The following is a 21,199-nucleotide window of genomic DNA, read 5'->3' on the forward strand; positions in this document are numbered from 1 at the left end:
AAACGGCAACATTTTCGGCGTATTATGCTTTATTATTTCAAGAAAGGTAAAAAAGCAGCCTAAATGCAAAAAAACCCAAAAGTTTCGTGCAGTGTATGGAGAAGGTGCTGTGACTGATGAGATGTGTCAAAAGTGGTTTGCGAAGTTCTGTGCTGGAGATTTCGCGCTGGACGATGCTCCACGGTCACTAGACCAGTTGAAGTTGATAGCGATCAAATCGAAACATTAATTGAGAAGAATCAATGTTATATACTGCGTGAGAAATAGCCGACATACTGAAGATATCCAAATCAAGCGCTGAAAATCATTGGCACCAGCTTGGTTATGTTAATCACTTTGATGTTTGGGTTCCACGTAAGTTAAGCGAAAAAACCTTCTTGGTTGTATTTCTGCATGTGATTCCCTACTAAAACATAATGAAAACGTTGCATTTTTAAAACAAATTGTGACTGGCGGTGAAAAGTGGATACTGTACCATAATGTGGAACGGAAGAGATTGTGGGGCAAGTGAAATGCACCACCACCAACCGCACCAAAGGCCAGTCTTCATCCAAAGAAGTTATTGTATATGGTGGGATTGGAAGGGAGTTCTGTATTATGAGCTCCTTCTGGAAAACCAAATGGGTAATTCCGGCAAGTACTGCTCCCAATTAGACCAACTGAAAGCAGCACTTGGCAAAAAGCATCCAGAATTAGTCAACAGAAAATGCATAATCTCCCATCAGGATAATGCAATGCATGTTTCTTTGATGACCAGAGAAAAATGCTTGGCTGGGAAGTTCAGATTTCTCTGTCATATTCACCAGACATTGCACCCTTGGATTTCCATTTATTTTGGTCTTTACAAAATTCTCTTAATGGAAAAAATTTTCTTTTCCCTAGAAGACTATAAAAGGCACCTGGAACAGTTCTTTGCTCAAAAAGATAAAAAGTTTTGGGAAGATGGAATTATGAAGTTGCCTGAAAAATGGCAGAGCGTAGTGGAGCAGAACGGTGAATACGTTGCTCAGTAAAGTTCTTGGTGAAAATGAAAAATATGTCTTTTATTTTTACTCAAAAACCGAAGGAACTTTTTGGCCAACCCAATACATGAACTTCCATGTTCACAGTAGAATTACAGAGAGGAGAGTGTATATACTTTTACATTTGAAGTTGCCTCTGAAGAACTGAGGAATTGGATAAATACCCTGAGGATACCCTCAAGCTGGTTAAAAATTAATAGACATTTCCTAACGGTTAAAGGTTGTGTGGGGAACTGGGAGTTGCAGCTTCAGACAGGCTCACATGGTGCTCCTGTTGGCATTCACGTTATCTGCTCATACTCTGCGTGCTGCCAAGGACAGTTGCTTTTATCAATGTTAATAGCTTGGTCGACGTGGTTTAGGAAGTTGAATGACTTGGAGAAGCAGGAGTTATTTGAAAACATTACTGTTGTTTCTCAAAGTGAAGAAGATAAATGTTGAAAGCAACCGTTTTTCTTTATTACTGCTCAGATTAAACCAGTGTCAGACATTACAAGAGTTCTTGGTGAAGTGTATTTTGATAGGGACACATCTCATGATTTGACACTTACACGCACATCATGTCGTCAAGTGATGAACCGCTTTCTGTTGATGGTGACGATGACAGCAGTTACTCGTTTCTTTAGCACGTCTGTCTTGTGCCTAGCGCTGTGCTTGGTGCTCCGTGTACATCGTTGCTAATCCTCCCAATAGCCCTGCAAAGTAGGCAGTCATTCTCCTCCTGTGTGGACGAGGTCACTGATGTTTGAGGGGTTCCATGGTTTGCCCAGGTTCGCCCAGCTGCTAAATTGTTCAGCTCCGCCTTGCCTAAATCTAGTTTTTGTTTGTAATGTTTTAAGCAGGACACTTACACTGAATAAGTAGCAGTGTTTTATAAGGCTTTGCTAATTAGCCAAGATGAACTTTCACTACTCACTTTAGAATTGCCCACTTTAATCCTAAATAATAAGGCAGTGTGATTAAGTGAAATCTTTGGTATTGGAAAGCTAAGTTGTGGTGAAAACTAATGCCTTGAGTTATTTTTGCTTTGGGGTTTATGGATTAAACAGATTTATTGTATTCCTTTGAGCACCTCAAACAGTTTTTAAAAAAAAATAACAGATTAAATTTTTATCACTTTCCAGCTCTTGTCTATTAAATGTTTTGTTTTTTTTTAATGACATATTTGTTGGTTTGAGCTTCTTATAAATATTTCATTTCTCTTAAGTTGTGTATTATTTTTGAAATCCGTTTGGAAACCACAGGAACCGAGTGAGACGTTGCCTTGGCCTAACTCCCTCAGCAGTGTGGATGGCAGAGGGATTGTGTCTAGGATTGTGGAGTTCTTCCATTTTGTTTTATTGATGATTTCAAGAAGCCACTGATGTTTAGTGTCCTCCTCTGCACTAGCGTTCTTTTGTTGAGAATGACTGACTCTTACACTGAGTAAAATATAACTTTAAAAGTTTTCTTAAGCTGAATGTTATAGATCATGAACATGTTTTAATTAACATACACTCTAAAAATTAAATCTAGAAACTGATTTTAAGTGTAATTCTGATTTGTTTGTGGTAGAATTGAGTTAAATCATGCTTATTAGTTCCTTCACACTCATGATGTGACACCAACAAAATAGGGATCTTGTTTGTTTTGTTAGAATGTTTATGGGGGCGTGGCTTTTTATTTTTACCTTTTCCTTTAAGAATTCATGAACTGTTTGAAGCAGTAGCTTCTTAAGAGGTTTTGTTTGCTGATAAAGCTGTTCCTATTCTAGCAACTTGGCTCATTCTGGAGGAAAAGCAAGAAAGGAAATAAGAATGAGAAAGGAGGGCTTCCCTGGTGGCGCAGTGGTTGAGAGTCCGCCTGCCGATGCAGGGGACACGGGTTCGTGCCCCGTTCCAGGAAGATCCCACATGCCGCGGAGCGGCTAAGACCGTGAGCCATGGCCGCTGGGCCTGCGCGTCCGGAGCCTGTGCTCCGCAACGGGAGAGGCCACAACAGTGAGAGGCCCGCATACTGCAAAAAAAAAAAAAATGAGAAAGGAGTTGCCCTAACCTGTTTGTGTGCACTCCTGAATTCTCCTCATGTGGGGCAGGGGTGATTCTTAATTGTGTTTATCCCACAATAGAGTCTTTAGAATATGCGTGCATGTGTAAAACTTAAAACTTCTTGGATTTGTAACAAAATGTAATATGGCTTTTTCCACCTGAAACTTTTACTGAGAGTTCTTTATTCAGTTGTTCCTTAAAGGTTTAGTAAGTCCTTAACACCCTTACCCACACTGTAGGCCGGACGGAATCTGTGCTTTCATTTTTCAGACTTCTTAAGCATTTTTCTTTCTGTTCTGTTTAAATTTTCTCTAAAAATTAAGGGCAAGTAACTTTGTTTAAAAGGTTAAAACTTGGCACATATATTGAGAAAAAGTCCTGAGGGATTATGGGTAAGAGACTAGAAAATCCTCAGCATTCTGAAGCACTTATTGTAGCTATTTATTTCCTCTTCTCATTTTTGTGGTCATGACTCTGAAATTTAAAAATATTTTTTGATAGAAGTGTTCATTATCTGATGGTGTAGTTATTTTAATTGTTATATAGTAAATTTAATATACTTTAATATTACAAAGAATATTTGAATAGCTTCAGAGGTAAGAGATTTATTTTAATGATAAAATAATGATATTGTATGTGTGTGTATATAAAAATACCAGTTTCTAAGATAAGATTATGACGTCTGAAATCCTTGCTATTTTGATACTTTAAGAACTTTAAATTTTATGTGTTCTTACTAGTTTAATCAGTATCTGAATGACCAGAACCTAATCTCACCCTTAATGAAAGAGCTGTATGTTACCCGTTATGTGGAGCTGCCGAGGATTATCTTTGCTTTGGTTAAAAAGAAAAGCAGTAAATAATACTTAGACTAAAATTCATCTTCCCCCTTATTTCTATTAAAGCTGCAGTGATAAACAATCTTTTCCTCTTTTACTTATAATCCTACCTCTTGGTGCAGTCTTTTGTAGGTTTCCTGAGCCACCACGTGCCACAAAAATGAGGGCAAACTGGTTTGTTCACCCGTGTTTAGAACCCCCAAACAGAATTATGTGTGGTGTTTGAAGTTGAGGGACAGTTTAGAATGGGCAATGCTGAACTTTATGCGCCTTCTGTTATTTTTCTACCATTTGGTTTCTTAGGTTCAGTTTTCCATCTCTTGCCAGTTTGAGGTATAGAATATGCCTTTCTAGTTCTGTTGGGTGTATTTTTGTTTTTAAGCTATGAGGTTTTCAGAACCTGTTTTCCTGTGAAGTAAAGCAGAAAGTCTCAGGTCCCTGTGAGGAATGGGAGGTCACTGCGCTCCACCTCCTGCCTTGGTCCCTTCGCTGTGAAGACGTTAGTGCCGGCATGAGTGGGAACCCGTGTTCATTTCGACCAGGTTTATGCTGCCGGCAGCACAGTGGCCGTTAGTTGCAGTTTTGATCTTTGTCTGTTTACACATATGGATTGTAATTTTTGTAGGATTAACACTGGAGTTGAAATTACAGTTTCCCCTCTCACTGTCATCCAGACAGATAAAAAGGAATAATGACCAGTAGTCTCAATCTTGGTTGGATTTTTGAACGAGGGGTTTAAGATTGCAGATTTGCTTGCTTTTAGAAGTTTTATTAGTTGCTAAATATATTTTTCAGGAAGTATCTCTTCCTTGCTAGGTGTGATCATAGGAGTATTCGATAGCAAGATCAAATTTGAGTGTTAAGCTTAATAACATCTATTTGTGGTTTTGATTCCATCAAAATTATAAATTCAGGAATTGGCTGGAAAATAAATTACTGTCTGTATGCTAAAGCAAATTAAATTCATGGTTGAATCAGAGCGTGGAAAGTATTGACTCAAGAAAAAGTGACCCTTAACTAACACTATTTCTGACCCCTTTCAGTTTTAGAGAGGTGGAGTCTTCTAAATCTCATGGGCAATTGTCAAAAAGTACATGGAATTGGTAAACTTGGTTTTCATAGTAAATGACTGTTACGTTCCCCTCCAACTCCTTTCTGTGTTAAAGCACATTAAGTATGTTGCTCAGGCTTCACTGTTGGCTTCTGTATTAAATACAACTGGATCAGTACTTTGCAAATGATACCTTGTTTAAACGAGCCTGATGTGTGTATGTTGAGGGGAGGAGAGTAGGGAAAAATTGCTGACCCAGCTAAACCTTTGAGTGCTGGGAGATGTACAATGTGTGGATTTTATTGTGGCATGATAGAACAGAGCCTTGGAGTTACAAGGCCAGATCTAAATCCTAGCTCCACCAGTTACCAGCATGTGACTTTGGGTGGATTACTCTACACGTTTTGATCTTCAGTTTACCTGTCTGTAAGATGAGGGTAACACCTACAGTGTAGGGTTGCCTTGAACATTAAGCGAGAGCCTCACAGGAGCATGTGTGGCACACCGACCTTGGTCCACTTCATTGTAATTGGTGGCCACCGGCAAAATTAGCTCTGTGGTAATAACTCTGCCTGTTCTTTGGCCTATCGTGGCACTTCTGGATTTAAAAAAAAAAAAACAAAGAAATGAACAGTTTCAGTATCTTCTTTAAAAAATCCATATATTTTGCTTTGGCAACATGGAATGAATTAAGTATAGATTACAAATTAGGTAAGAGTAAAGAGCCTCTTTGGATCTGTAACTAGATACACATTGGGACACTAGAGAATTCCTCAGTTGCTGGAGATCTGCTTCTATCTTAAAAGCTGTCTTGTTTCACTAGTTACCCCAACTAGGACACCTGTGATCACACAGGTTGGTGGATTAGAGAACTCTCGGAATTTGATTTATTGCATAGGCAGAAGTAAACGTTTCACTATTTGCTTGCTGCCCAAATGAAGGGCTTACTATCTTCCTGTTTCTCTGTCTTACCTTTATGTGATCCAAATCACTCGTGACTCTACTGTTACAACGAAATTTTATGCAGGTGAGATTTTGGATGAATTTTGGATACATTTTCTTAGATAGTAAACTATCAGACATCCTTGAAGGTAACTGTGTGGGAGCTATTTCAGTGCTGTTTATGACAGATTAGGAAATCTTGTCATTTTACATCTTTGTGGATATGAATTCAGGGCAAAACTAAAGTGTGAAAGAGCCATTCTCTTCGGAGAAGTTACTATTTAAGTTGACAGTGTCAGTTTTATTTATTATGTGTTGTACTTATTAAATGTCCTGATTATCTGTGCAGTATTATTGAGCAGTCTGAGGAGTCGGGGTTCTTTTTCAGGGTCGCACAGGAGTACTCCTGTCAAGATGCATATTTACATGAACTCACAACTTGACTTCATAGTAACACAGGTATCCTTGAGCCCCAGATGTTGTGTTTACGGCTCTTCGTGACTGTGTGGGGAGAGGAGCCTTAGGTGCTATCTGATTTTCAGAGGTCTAAGATTCCTTCCCGAAAAGATTAGGAACCAGTAAAGTGAACTAGTATGCTTAACTTAAAAAATTAAGAACAGAGTGTTCTTTAGAAGCCGTAAAATCAGTGGATTACAGACTTTAAAAATTGACGTATACTCGCAACTTCCGCTGTTAGAGCATTTATATATATTAATAGAGATGTTAGTGAGTGTTTGACATAATTCTCTCTTATCTCAATTAAACGTCTGTCCTCATTGGACTTGTACATTTCTGTAATGATATCTGGGTGGGATCCTGTGAATCTATGTAGAACAAATGAGTAAAAGAAATGGATGCATTCGGATTTGTTAGGGAAGCAGAATGTTATTGTCTTCATAAGAAGGAACATATGCTGACAATTTAGACTTGTAGGCGTGGGATTTCTGTAATTTGTTTAGTAGAATCTACTGTGCATACTCCGTACAATTGATTCCATTTATTGAGTCTGTCAGCCACTGTGCACATTATCTCATGTTCCCTTCCCTAGGACAGTATCAGGTAGTTATCACCAGTATGTATCATAGTTAGTTCCCCTCTGCTCTGAACAAGATTACTTCTCCTTAATCATGTCTTGGCCCATGGCGCACAATGCAATTTCAGTTCTGTGAATTTCCGTTTTGTGGGCTGTTGTTGTTTGGGGACCTATTTTATTCAGAATACCACCCCAACACCAGGGAGGGAGAGAGGGGAGAGCCCAGTCCGAGTCTCACTTTAGTTGGGGTCAGCTCTTTGCAGGGAAGATGTGTGACCTTGGTGGCACAGGAACCCTTTGGGGGCAGGTGAAGTGAGTGACTGGATTGAGAGTGATGACCCTTTCTCCCAGCGTGGACACTGGCCTAGGAGGCAGCTGTTGTTTCAAATCCTCATCCTTTTTGTGAGCTCTTCCTCCTGGACTTCTTTGTGCCTGAGGGCGTTATTTTACCTCTACACTGGCAGAAGAGAGAAGCAGCATCAACTCGGGACCCTGTGGGATAATCCTTGGAGAGCACCGAGTAAGATTTAGTGTTTCTAAAAGGCTGTGATCTCAGTGCTGTAGCCTGCTAGCAGAGCTGGAGCCCCCGTGGCTGTGGGCTGTAGCTTGTAGCTTGGTTACTAGCAATTCCCTGAGCCTCCTCGCTGTACCTGGCTGGATGGTTATTTACATCACCCCACCCCCAATATCTATCTATCTATCTATCTCTCTCTCTCTCTCTCTCTCTCTCTCTCTCTCTCTCTCTCTCGCTGTTTTGCTCCCACTCTCCCCCCCTTCCTCCCTCTCTCTGCCATCCCCATCCTTCCTGCCAGCTTCCTCCCTCCTTCATTCCCTTCTTTATATTTTAATGAATACACATTTTCTGGAACATTTTTTCCACTCAGGATTTGCTTCTTGTTGACATTAGTAGGGCCTTTTTTGCAAAGGGGATTGCTCTTCACAAAGTTAGACATATAACTTCCATTTTAAATATCTTTGGGGCAGACATCTTTGTAGTAATATGTATGTGTTCCCTTACAGCTCTTAACAAAGTGCCTTGGTAGGTAATAAGCACCCAAGAAAATGATTCAAATACTTCTACTTCACTGTTACTCCAGAAACTTCACAAAGTACGTAGCGGAAAATTTTTTATCTAGCAAGAATAATGAGCTTGGGGTAAATTTTAATAGTAGTCTGATAAAGAAAGGCTAATACATGTGAGGATGAGGTGAGTTGTTAAATAGGCTAGTAGGATTTTGTTTTTAGGTGGAGGTCTGTAAGAGAAAAATCTGGAATTGAATTTATATGTAACTTGTGATGTTAAAAATAATTGCTTTGTGAAGAGAATAACAATACATTTTAGTTCCTTCTCTGCTTCTTGAATCTGAAAGACAACCTCACATCGGCAGGCGGACTCTCAACCACTGCGCCACCAGGGAAGCCTCCACTTTGAGTTTGTCAGAGGGGTGAATTTGTGCTACCCCGGCTACATGCCTAAGCCCTGGAGAGCTCCAGCCTCTTTTCCGATGGGAGCAGAGATGTGTCATTTCATACGCTCTGATAGAGGCGCATCTGCAGGCGTGAAAGGGGCTGGAGGACAGTTGAGGTCTTGAACAGAAGGGAATGAGCTCATTTAGCGATAGTGATGAAGAGTCTTAAAAATTACACTGGAATAAAAGCGTCTCATTTCATGGTAGATTCCCAGTGATTTGGTAGTGTAGTAGCTATTACATTCTTTTGTGTTTATAAATGAATGCTTAAACCTCTACCAAAATGTGTCATATTCAAATGCCATTGCCAAATTTTTACATTTTAGGAGAAGCAAAATAAAAGCTAGTGAACAAGACTCATGGTTATCAGAGTTGACTGCCAAGACATTGACCCTCAGCTTTATACCTGGAGGTACTCAGGGTGATTGTTTAAGTTAGATTTTTGACTTAAATAATTATGGGTATGGTAACCAAGTACATTGAAACAAGAAAAAGAATAGGGGGTGTGTGGCTTTTCAAAAGGAGGAGACAAATCAGTTTTTGTTTGAAGTAATGTGGTGGTGGCAAGAGAATTGAAGGGTATATACCAAAAGGCTCACAGTGGTAATGTGAATGCTTAAGCAGTTAGGGCAGTTTAATAATGTCTGTTATGAATGCAGTTGACCCTGAACAACATGGGTTTGAACTACAGGGTTCCCCTTATATGCGGATGTTTTTCAGTAATGAATAGTGCAGGACTCAATGAACTGAGGTTGGTTGAATCCGAGGATGCAGAAACCCAGCTAGGGAGGAGCCGCGTATACGGGGGGGCTGACTACAAATTATACAGAAATTTTCAACTTTGTAGAGGGTCAGTGTCCTGAACCCCCCTGTGCTGTTCAAGGGTCAAATGTATTTTAAACCCCAAATGTCTCTGTATCTCTGTTGTGGATTTGGTGTTCCTGGGGAGAGTGCATTCTGGACACTTGCTGCGGGGGTACAGGTAGGAGATGGAAAAGAGAAACACTTCAAGACTTTTTTTTTTTTTTTTTTTTTTTGTGGTAAGCGGGCCTTCTCCCGTTGCGGAGCATAGGCTCCGGACACGCAGGCTCAGCGGCCATGGATCACGCGGCCCAGCTGCTCCGTGGCATGTGGGATCTTCCCGGACCGGGGCATGAACCTGTTGTCCCCTGCATCGGCAGGCGGGACTCTCAACCACTGCGCCACCAGGGAAGCCCCACTTCAATACTTTTTTGCTGTGCAGGCAAAGTGGAAAGTTGAGGCCTTTTTCCAAACTGTACTGATGTAAAATTGCATATGTTAATCTCAGCCAAAAGAAACGTTTTCTCTTGTCTCATTAATTTTGCTTTTGTAGTCAGGTATATCTTTTTAAAAAATCATTTATTTTTTGCCACATGTAACCAAATGTTCATCTAGAAAAATTAGAAAATACAAACAGATGGAGAAACAGGTATCCTACCCTCATCAATAATCTTGTCACCAGGAGCCACCTGCCAACATCTTAATGCAGATCCTTTTGGTTTACATCTGTGGATAAATTTTAGCCTGATTTTATTAATTGGTGTTATGGCTTGACCATTGTTCCTGTGGGCATTTCTGTATACAAATGTAAAGGATGAATTTTACATGTTGCAATTGTGTTGCCTCAGATTTATATCTAGATTTTACTTCCTGAAAGTATTTTTTAAACTAAGTTTTGTAATTAATTCATCAGGATATAGCACTGTAAAACTTATCATGGGCTTTGGGAGGAGAAAATAGACTTTCCTTTTGCTGAGACTGACCAATTCTCGAGGGTGTGGCTGTCCCCTGTGTTTTAGGGTCGCAGGCACTTGTAACAGACCACCTCCCCGCACAGCCTCCCAGGCCTGGTTTGTTTGTCCACAGGGGACTGACACCTGAACTTTGAATTAAGTTCTTTACTTTGCAGTTGCCCAATTCACTTTTTATATGTAAGGTTTTCCAGACTTTAGATACATTTTTTTTTCCTGTAAAATAAAGGCTACTGAAAATCCATGAGAAGAATTGAGAAATTAAAATGATTGTAAAACAGAACAAGCTAGCAGCTTGTTTAAGTTTCAGAGGTATTTAATTAGTCTCTAACATTTTGTTTATGCCACAGACTTTTTGAGGTTCCCAAGAGTGTAAGGAAATTTGAAGCTTTCTTAATTTGAATTTACTGAAGTTTATTTGGGGAACCATTTCTAGTGTTTGGAATTATCCAGTCAAAGCCACTAAAAGCCTTTTTTAAAAAAAGAAATTAAAAGCTCCCTTCAGATGTGATCGCTGTTCTTCCATCAGCCTGACATTTGGAAGAGGCAGGGAGCCAGAGCCTCCACAGCAGCAAAGACTGTGCCCTGCTCCCCCGCCCCCCCCCCCCCCCCCCCCCCCCCCCCCCCCCCCATCCCTCACTCGGGCTGCAAGCATTCCAGGAATTTATACTGTGATCTGCAGCGCTGAAAATCCAGAACTTGTTCCATTGTTTCTGTTGAAGCAAAGCCTAGAGTCCTGTTTTAATACCATGAGCAACTTAAAACCAGAGAGGTTTTATTTTTATAATTTGCCTCCAGGATTGCAGACAGCTCTTGGTGAGGAGTTAACTACAGAAAAGATTTGAATTTTGCCCAAGCAGCATAACAGAATTTTTTTACTACCAGGTACATTCAAGGTTATTTTCTGTGTGAAAAAATCTGTAGAAAATGTGTAGCGTATCACTTTCGTAAAAACCAGCTGTCGCAGCATCTACTGCTTTAAATTTCTCTCTTTGAAACACGGTGGACTGATGGGGCTAAGGCCACAAGTGGTTTGCTTACCCACTGGTCTCACCTTGGCAGTTGTAACGGCCACTTCTGATCATCTGATAAACACGTTCTTGCGTGTGTGGTGACATTGTCGACCTTTACACAGGGAAGCCCTTTCTGGTGCAGTTTCTCACGTGTGGCCTGCTGCCACAGGTTCCTTCTGATGACTTCCAGGGTAGTAAACTCAGTATCTTTTTCTTTTTTTTTTTTTAAAGAATACATGGAAAGGACTCCCCTGGTGATCCATGTGGTTCAGACTCTGCGCTTCCACTGCAGGGGGCACAGGTTCGATGCCTGGTGGTCGGGGAACTGAGATCCCAGGTGCCGCGTGGCACAGCCAAAAACCAAAAAAAAAACAACAAAAATGAAGATTATTGAAATGACCTGTTATTCTTCGTGGAAAACCTAGTTTTGTATATCCGTTTTCCAGCTTCTTTTTCTCTTACTCATCACACCCACTGCAGAGTGTTAAACCACTGCCAGATGTGAAACAGTGCTGAGGTCTAACTCTGACCACCCTCAAGGAGCTCACACAGCATCATTTTGGCCATTCTTTCAGCTAACAGTTTTGCTGTTGTCCGTTGGTTTCCCGTCCTTACTACCTGATCTGCTAGAGATCTTGTTTGTTTGTGGGTTTTTTTTTTTTAATCCTATAAAGAAGTCATTTAACATGAACTTTATGCTTTTTCCCCAGTTAAGCTTTCATCTTGTTTTGGGCCTGCTGTCGTGAAAACCACTCCCTTGCCTTTCAGATATTGAAAAAGATGCATAATGACTTTGTATGTTCATGATGAATTTCTCAGACTTGCCTGAAATGCATATGGCACTGTTAATTCTTTTCAAGGGTGAAATTGGAACCCACAAAGTGTCACTAACAAGGCTGTTAGAACATGGTGGATAGAATGGTGAGTTGGATGGGAATAAAAGTCCCAGTTTTACTACAAACTTTGCTGTGAGATTTTAGGGCAGTTCTTGTAAATGAGAGAAAGCTCAGAGAAGTGTGTTTGGTTTTAAACCATCTTCAAGGCTCTTTCTACTTCAAATCTTAGGGTTCTTCTCCTCTCTTGCCTTTTAATACAGCCCATTTAATTCCATTAATTCCATGTCTGTTTGTCATCTCTAAGATCTGTATCCTCTGCTTAGCTGAATACTTCTGTTGAAGCCTTTCTTCAAACCTTGTGTGAAGCATGCGTCCAGTCTTCAGATTTGGAGCCTCTCATTTCAGATAGAAAGAAGAGAAAGATTTTTGCCATAGAATGGTCACAGGAGGAGGACAGTCTAGATGGTAATGTCATAAGCCTTCGGGAGAGGGATTTTAAGATGTTAAGCCCATTCAAACTGATCAGACTGTCAAATGCCAAGAGAGACTTGGGGGCAGATAAAGAAATTAGGGGTTTTGTGATTACAAAGTGGAGTTCCGGTAGCGAAGAGAGGATGAAAGTTCCGTTGCAGGGATGAAGGCTGAGGTGAGTGAGGAACTGGAGGCAGCAGGCACACCCATCCTCTGGGGGGTCAGGGTTGGTCCCTGTTCAGGTCAGCCTATTTCCTTGATGACCTTTCATGGTGTGATTGTGGGTCTTGCCTGGTTTGGAATCATCTTTGCATCTGAGTAAGACGGTAAGCTCCCCAGACAAAGATGGGCTGGACCTGCTTCCGTGCACTGATACTGAATTCTGATTTTAAGCTTCAGAGTGGGGTAGCTCCCCAGTGAGGAGGCAGGCAGTGCACGTAGAGTTACATATGGTTCTAAATTTAATTCATTTCAATCACAAATGCATGAGCCTTCACTGTTGTGATGAATTTTTAACGTAACTGAGCAGGCCTTCTAGAATTTTGCATTCTCTCTGATGCCTGAACATTTTTAACTGAAACATATTCTTTAGAATTTCCTGGTGTCTGTCTAGCTCATCAGAAGAGTAGAAAATAGTCCAGAACTTAAATTATTCATGTGATGCTTTAGGCGATTTTGGTTTCGCACCTTGCATGCAGGGCACCAGCAGCATAATGCCACATGTTGTCTTTAAAATGTAGTCACTGTGGCCGTCTGATTTCTCTATATGGTAGCTGTTTCTCTAGAAAATCCAATTTATTGATACTGTTTAACATATTTGCTCAGATTGGGGTTCCGTGCTGTTGACTGATAGCTTGCTTCTGGCATAAGATAAAATTGAACTGGAAAACAATCTCCATTCCAGCTTGATCATTCCTTTTCTTTAAATGTAATGAAAGTCTTTACATCACTTTCCTTTCATTTGCCGTTGAGAACGAGTGAAATAATGGATATAAAGTGCTTTGTAAAGAATGTTTATATTATGCATTATCGTTCTGAAGAACTAAATGTAGTAGAGCACTTTCGGTATTGTCGTGGTTGGGTTTCAAGTTCTGACTCCTCTAGAGATACTTCAGTTGTGTGACCTCCGGCAGATGACTTCATGTCTGTGGTGCTTGGGGTCTGTAAAATGAGAGGCATGGATTGGGACTTTCGGGCGTCTAGCGGAACGGCACTTAAGTGGTAAGGGCATCCGTTTTTACAGCATGGGCATGGATAGGCTGAGAGTAAGTATACCACATCCGATCCCCAACTAAGAACCAAAGATGATTATTTGGGGGAGGGTGGTGGGGGGAGAACCTTGCTGCAGTGGATAACTGCCGTTTTCCTTCTGTTTCATTCAGTTTTCTTCATCTTTATGTGTGTGTTTCTTTATTTTTCCTTATATACATGAAGTTTTTGTCCTGATCTTCAGTATGTTCTTTGTCATTGTTCTGCATTCCACTTGCCTTGTGTTTCATTCCTGTATCTTTCTTGTTTTAGACCATCTGGAGCACGCAGCTGGCAGAGCCTCTGTGTAGGACCCTTCAGGAAACCTGAGGGGTAAGTGCACACGTGTACTTACCAGGCTCCCCCAGCGGCTCTGCGGACCAGTTCTCCAGGCACCTCCTGCCTCACAGACAGGAACTAACACATCTCCCTCCCTTTGTAAAAGTCCTTACAGGTTGTTTTTGGTTATGAGTTGTTTTTGTTTTCTTTCTAATTTGATTGCATATAGAACAAAACCAAGTATCAGGGGGGAAAATGTATTGATTTAAGGAAATATAGCAGGTGCCACCGGGTGTTATTACAATATTTGGCTTTGTGAGTGACACTAGGCATACCTAAGTGTGAGTCAGGATACCCGGGTTCAGACTTCTGTCATAGATTGATCAGTCAGTCCCCTTGGGACCTGGTCTTCAGTTTCTCTCAGAAAAAATAGCAGGTAGGACAGGTGATTTCAGTAGCCCCTTCATCTCTTGTCTGCACTCGTAATGGGAAGTAGCTCAGGTATTAGATGATTCTGATAAAGATTGAGAAAACCACTTTATGTATCAGATAATCTCAATCCATGAGTGAGTGATGATTAGATTCATGATAGACTCATTTTCATCGTAAACTAAGTCTGTCAGTGTTCACCAGAGGCACTCAGGAGGTAAATTTAATTGTGCCATTTCTTAGTTTTTAGAATTGGTGTATTAGTGTTACTCAGATACTTAAAAGATGTTTATAAATATGTAGACTGTGGAGCCCCGTATTGGTTTAGCCCAGTGGTTCTTAATGTACAGAGACAACCCCCTCCCTCCTTTCGGGTGAGACTTAGGCCACATCTGGAGACACTTGCTCGTCACAGGTAGAAGGAGGGGCATGCTATTGGCATCTAGTGGTGGAGGTCAGTGATGCTTCTGAGCGTCCTCTGATGCTTCAGACAGCCCCACAGCAGCGAGTGATCTCTCCAGATGTCAGGCGTGCTGTGGTCAGGACACTTGTAGCAGCCTGTGGTGGGTACTCTTGTTGTCCTCCGAGTAGAATGCACATGTCTCGCAAGTGGCGTGTCTTCCCAGGGCAGATCAGGCTTTCCTGGTCCTGGTGTTTAAAGAGGATACCAGGGGTGGCACGGGGGTGGGGGGATCTGAGGGTGGTGCAGCTTCTCACTGCTTAGGTTTGGAGAGTCTAAAATAAGGCATTTGACATCGGTATCAGCTAGGTGTTCTAATATTCTTTTATTGCAGGGAATAAAACTAAAAATAGCATTTTACCTTTTAGTTATATGGTTTCATTTCTTAGTACATATTAATGAATGGTACTGTTCAAGTGTGCTTTGCTTTATGTAAATCTAGAAATTTTACTTATGTAATAGTCTATTTATACATATAGGCCAGTTTATTTTTTTTGTACAACCTGCTACCAGGTTCATATAGCACTTGATAGGTTTCAGGAAATTTTTTGAATTGCTTTTGCAAGGGATTGTATTACAACAAATTGACTTCTGTTTTTCTATTATGTTTTACAGTGTGACTTAAAAAAAAAAGTATGTAAGGTTTATGTGTAAGAGTAGGGTTTACACCTCCAGTTTTACTTATTTCGAAAGTTCATACCTGTACAAAGTAGAAAGTAAGAGGTTAGTTAAAAAAAGAACAGGGTCACATTCGTTTGTCCTGTTTGGGGTACATGAGGTGGTACTGATATAAAAATTTGGGGGTTTTGATCCAGGGAAAAAACTGTCTGAATATAACTTTTGAATCAGGTGTCTGTGGGCACTAGGAGCCCTTTCTGTGAACCTCATCAGACATGAACTGCACTGCTAGAGCAATTATGTTAATAGCTAGTAATCATTTATATTTGCATTGTTTGCTACCAGCAGTCTGATGTGGGCGGGGCATCACAGACAAGGAGGGCATATATCATCATGAGGATAGAAAACTGGTTGAATCCAATTCCCTTAAGACACAGCTGTAGTTTTCAAGAGCCTTTGTCATCATCAGATTTAGGCTAAGTGCTATTAAGTTGACAAAGGGAGAAAGACTGAAGAGGAGGTTAAATGAAAAGGTGTATTCATGTCCTTGCCCCTTGCAGAGGGGATTGGTTATAACCCTTCCACCTGGAGACTTGAATGGGCCATCTCCAAGCAGACTCTCAGCTTCTGTTTCCACCAGTGTGTGGTTCCAGTGAAGTATATGCTTGTGTCCTGGGTTCCACTTCAGCTGCCTTTAGAAGTGAACGGATTGGTGTGTTGTTATCAGGAATTTGAGTGAAGGTTTTATATAATTGCAAAAAAACAGCTTTTTTTTTTTTTTTTTTTTTTTTTTACAGGCTGAAGAGTTAGGGATTTAAAATGGTATTTTAGAATTTGTTTTTTAAGACTAACAAATTAAATATTAAATGGCTGATTATTAAGTACTCTATATTTTTCTTGTTTGCATCTCAAGTATTTATCAAAATCTGGGGATGTTTTTTTAGGGTTAATATTTGCTTTGTATTGTAATTGATGTTTCTGTTTTTAATCCTGATCTTTGCAGTGGTGGTATTTTGTGTCTCTGACCTCATTTTCATCTGTTGTCTGTATTTTAGTTAATTATTCTCCTCTCTAGTGATTCTCTGTTAAGGAGAATTACCGTTTTCCAGAAGCTCTGAGTGGTTTTTAGTTTGTCGTTTTACTAGACCAGAGATAAAGGTGTCAGGAGGCTTGTTCTGAAAGAGAAAGGACAGCTCTGAGAGCTATTTGGGGCCTGGCTGGGGAGAGCGTTGCAGAAAGAGAAGTAAGGTTTGGGGAGATGGAAAGGGACTTACTCTGAATCTGAAACGGAAAAACCAACAGCCACCAGGAGTAAGAAACGTAGAATGGAAAAAGTGGAACAAGGTCACAGATTTCTGACTAAATCCCAAAGAGACTGAGCTTCCAAGCCTTCAGTATTAGTACTTCCACAGAGAATTGTTTTTCCATGTTGAATATCTCGGTGACTTTAGTTCATTGTTCCAGCTCATCAGATACGTGTTGCATTTCAATCTTATCTTCTGAACTGTGTTGTCACTTGGAATGCAGTTAGTGTTTCCTGACTTCGTTCTGCGAGTTGTTAATGAAATGCTGAATTGTGCTGGACCTGGGACCCTCAGAGTGCCATGCGGGCTGACAGTGAATTATCCAGTTACTCTGCACTGATATTGGAGCTGTGGTGCCTGGGAGCATCCCTTGCCATTCAGCAACATCTCTGCTTCTGTTGTTTTACTTTGACAAGTCTGAATAATGTCTTAACTAAAGGGCCCAAGTTATAACATGTTATTTTTCTCTAATGTGCTTCTCACAAATATCTAGACTTCTGCCAGTTCCTATTATTTGTGTGGCGTTGAAATTAGTTGCTCTTATCTAATTTTCCTGTTACATCAGTGTTGTTAACTTTTTTAGAGTATTTTACGTATTAGTTTGATAGCTATTATAGCTAGGAGGGGAACTGTTACTCGAGATTCTCAAAAATATAGGATTTATGGGCTTCTTGTCTTTGACATAACTTAAAAGTATTCATAGTCATCATCTTTCTTCAGGAATCTGAGGTGATAATTGCCTAGAAATACACAGTTTGCTGTGTTTGAATTAGTAATTGTCCCCAAGAATTCAGGATAATAATGAGTGACTGAACGAACAAAACAATATGAATAAATATTGTGTTTTCAGGGAAGAAAAAATCCCAAGAAAATAAAAACAAAGCAAACAAAACTGAAGGACATACAGCTGAAGACAAGTGAGCCAGATTCCACCTCTGCAAATATGAGAGATTCTGTGGAAGGTAAGCTTGGGTTTTGGACCCGTATGATTCGGGTATACATTGCCACCAGTTACTTTGACTTTGTATCTCCTTGGAACGCCCTCTGAGAATCATCCAATAACCATAAAGGGTTAAACAGCAGAAAGGTCGCCTGGATTTAATGTGGCAAGTTGAGCCTTACACGTCTCACCTCCCCTTCAAAAAATCATTGAAGACCTTCCTTGTTAAAAATGAAGTTATTCCCTGGTTAAAATAAAATGAAACATACTGTGTGATTGTATTTACTGGCAGGGACAGGAGGAGGGGCCTCTGGGGTGCCAATACTAGTCTATCGCTGGGTTGGGATGAGCACATCAGTGTATTTACTCTGTAGACATCTCACCTTGCTATACTTTTCTTTACGTTTTTTACTTTAATTAAAAGCTCACTAAAACATATCAAGCACCTTTGATTTTATATATCAGAATGAAAAGTATATAGAATGAAAAGTTTCTGTTTTTTTTTTCTTAGAATTTAAATTCCTACTTTCTCTCTTCATGTTTCTCCCCACAAATTTTTCTTCTTTAGAGCCCCCTTCTGAGAATTCATATTCTAGGCCCTCCACAATGTAAGAATTCCCAGAGACGGGGATTGAATGTTACTTGGGAAGGCAGATTGCCCTGTGCCTGGTGCCATCGAGACAACCATGTCGAGACTCTTGACAGTAGAAGTGAGGGGGGTGGTGTGTGTCTTAATTTTGTTATGTGGCAAATTCATGCAACAGACCGGGCTTGCTCAAGAGTTCGTAGTGACCCAAACAGGCAGCTTTCAAAATACAGGCTGAGACTCTTTCAAAAAACATTTGCAGAAAAAAAAAAAAACCCAGCAAAATACTGTGAATGCCTTTTATAATCATTTTATTAGCACTGTTTGTGGGGATGACATTTCGTAAAGGATTGTAATTTTCTGTGGCATCTTACGAAGCAAGAATAGACAAATTTATTTCCCAGAGCCCTATGAAAAAAAAATTTCTGTCTGCTAATGGCAGGTTTCCTAAGACGTTTGTTTGAACAATAACAAAAATACTAAAGAACCTTACTACTATTAGTGGCAGAATTAACAATCCAACAGTCCCCTCTCCCATTCAGGACAGTTATTTTTTCCTTGATATAACATCAGGTCCTGTGAAAAAAGGATACTTAATATTTTGCCTGCTTGTGGTGCAGCTGGTCAGTATTTGATTGGTTCCGTACCTTGTGGTTGTCAGCTTCTCCTGCACGTTCTGTTTGGTCCTCAGAAAGTAGTCTCTATTACTGAGCAAACAGTTCAGACTCTTCCTTGTGTTTCCCAAACCATCGTTTATGTTTAAAACTCACCAGACCTCGAGTGTGGCCACGCTTTGGTTCATAGAGCCATGCACATTTTGGTTCATATTACTTTGGGCAGTTTTAAATCTGGGATTGTTTACCAGTCATAGAAAAAATACTTCCATTAAAAGAAGCCATGGATTTTGGATAAAAATGAACTGTATAAAGAAATTTTTGAGCCTTAGAGATGTTATTTTCATTTCTGTTGTCTCATTTTGATTTTTTTTTAGCAGTGTGCTGGGTCTTTGTTGAAAATGTCTTTGGAAAGGGAGTTAGCTCCTAATTTGACATACATTACTACCATCAAATGACTGGTTTCCCAGTTTGAGGAAACCTCATGCAATTTAAGAAACATGTCTGGAGGAAGGAAGGCTGGTGTCCGTTTTAGAGGCAGAAACCTTAATTGCTAGTGGATGGTAGCGGTAGATGGGGAAAAAGGAAGACCGATATTCCTAGGAAACCGCAGGAGGACTAGGACGGAATCACCTGAGCTTGCATTAATACCTTGCATGTGCAGAGTGTGAAAGGTTGGCTTTTTAAAACCCTTCCTTGTCCCCTGTATCCAGGCAGTCACCAAGTTTGTTTACAGGACTCTGGGTAGCGTACCTCCATGATCTGACCGCTTTTTTTTTTCTGCCTCTTCTGCTTCTTTCCGTTTCCACCTCTCAGTGTAGGTAGCCAAGCTCTCCCTTCTAATGCCACTGCATCAGTATGGTTTTCTGCCTCTCCCAACCCCTTACTACACACTGCAGCCAAATCTCCCAAATGGCACTCTTCTGCTTAAAATATCTTAATGGCTCCCTGTTGCCTCCAGCTAAGTCCATACTAATTTACAGTGTGCTGTATGTTTTGATTGCTCCCGCTTGATTTTTCCTCTTCTATCCTTGTCCTTCACGTTCTGCCTGCTTAGTACTTTCTCTGACAAGCCTCCCCTGATCAGTTAACCAAGCCGCTGGATGTTCCTCCCGTGTGCTTCTGTCCTGTACCTTGTTAACCATGTACTTCCATAAGCTTGACCATTAATCATTGTAGTAATGTTGCCTGCTTGCCTCGCTCCTGTTAAAGTGGAGCTCTGTAAGGATAAGGATCTTGGTGGCTTTATTCACCTAGTACTGGTGTGTAGTAATACTTGTACAGTGAATAGCGGGAGAGCCAGTTAATAGAACCAGGAGAAGTCAGAGTAGCTCTGCTTCTTCTACAGACCCATTCTTAACTCTTGAGGTATCTGCAGTAAAAGGAGTGTAGTTCCACAGAGAGTTTAGGTGGTCCTGTAGGGAAAGCGGCATCGTGGACCATCCCCATCAGTGTTAAACGCTCCGTACCAGCCCCTGTCTCAGAGGCCCTTGCTGTCCCTGTGTTTCCTTCTAGCCGCTCCCCCCATTTTTCTGCTTTTTCCTTTACAGCTAAACTTGAGAGAGTTGCTTATAGTCTCCCTGTCTCTCCTTTCCTTCTGTTCTCTTCTGAAACTCCTTGAGGCCTCTGCCCCCACTACTCCACCAAAACTGTTGTTGTCACCATCACCACAGCTCCACCGTAGCAAATGGAATGTTCAGTTCTCACTCCCATTTTACCCAGCCCATTAGCAGTTCTGGACACAGCTGATCACTCCCTCCTTTGTTTAAGGGCCGCCACTCTCTTGGCTCTCCAGATACCTCCCTGGCCTTTCCTCTGAACCCTGGTACTGGAGTCATCTGGGGGACACAGCCATCCCCCCTCTTCTGTCTGCATTCGCTCTCCAAGTGACCTCGTCCAGACCCGTGCTCCAAGTGCCATTTCTAGTCTTAGCCTCTTTTGGACCGTGAGTCATATACTACTTGGATATTTGTAAGGTACCTCAAACTTCAGCACATCCAGAGTAAAACTCTAGTTTCCCCCAACACACAGAAACGTACACAGACCAGACTTGCTTTTCTCTCCGTCTAATACAGTTTTAGCGAGCAGGGTAACGGCAGTTGCTGTGGAATCCTCCTTGACCCTTCCTCCTCCACCACCACCCCACCGTAGTCAGTCAACAAGCACATCTTGTCAGCTTCATCTCCAAAATAATCCAGAGTCTGACCCACTTCCTACCACCTCCCCAAGCCACTCTCGTCTCTTCT

General features: G+C 40.9%; 2 protein-coding genes across 2 annotated transcripts in view; both read left to right on the plus strand.

Moving 5' to 3' along the window:
* Window positions 1-14,057, plus strand: part of LOC116758811 (PR domain zinc finger protein 2-like) — a 71,737-nt gene extending 57,680 nt beyond the window's left edge. The window contains exon 7 of the mRNA XM_032642078.1: window positions 13,997-14,057. Coding sequence (XP_032497969.1) covers window positions 13,997-14,034 — 38 coding nt within the window. The 3' untranslated portion in view covers window positions 14,035-14,057. The remainder of the gene's footprint in view (window positions 1-13,996) is intronic.
* A 3,684-nt stretch (window positions 14,058-17,741) lies between these two features.
* The window catches only part of PRDM2 (PR/SET domain 2), a 37,299-nt gene continuing 33,841 nt past the window's right edge, over window positions 17,742-21,199 (plus strand). Inside the window, 1 exon segment of the mRNA XM_032641944.1 lies at window positions 17,742-17,775. Within this exon segment, the coding sequence (XP_032497835.1) occupies window positions 17,757-17,775 (19 nt within the window). The 5' untranslated portion in view covers window positions 17,742-17,756.

This window comes from Phocoena sinus, chromosome 1 (assembly GCF_008692025.1).
Source record: "Phocoena sinus isolate mPhoSin1 chromosome 1, mPhoSin1.pri, whole genome shotgun sequence".
Lineage (NCBI taxonomy): Eukaryota > Metazoa > Chordata > Mammalia > Artiodactyla > Phocoenidae > Phocoena > Phocoena sinus.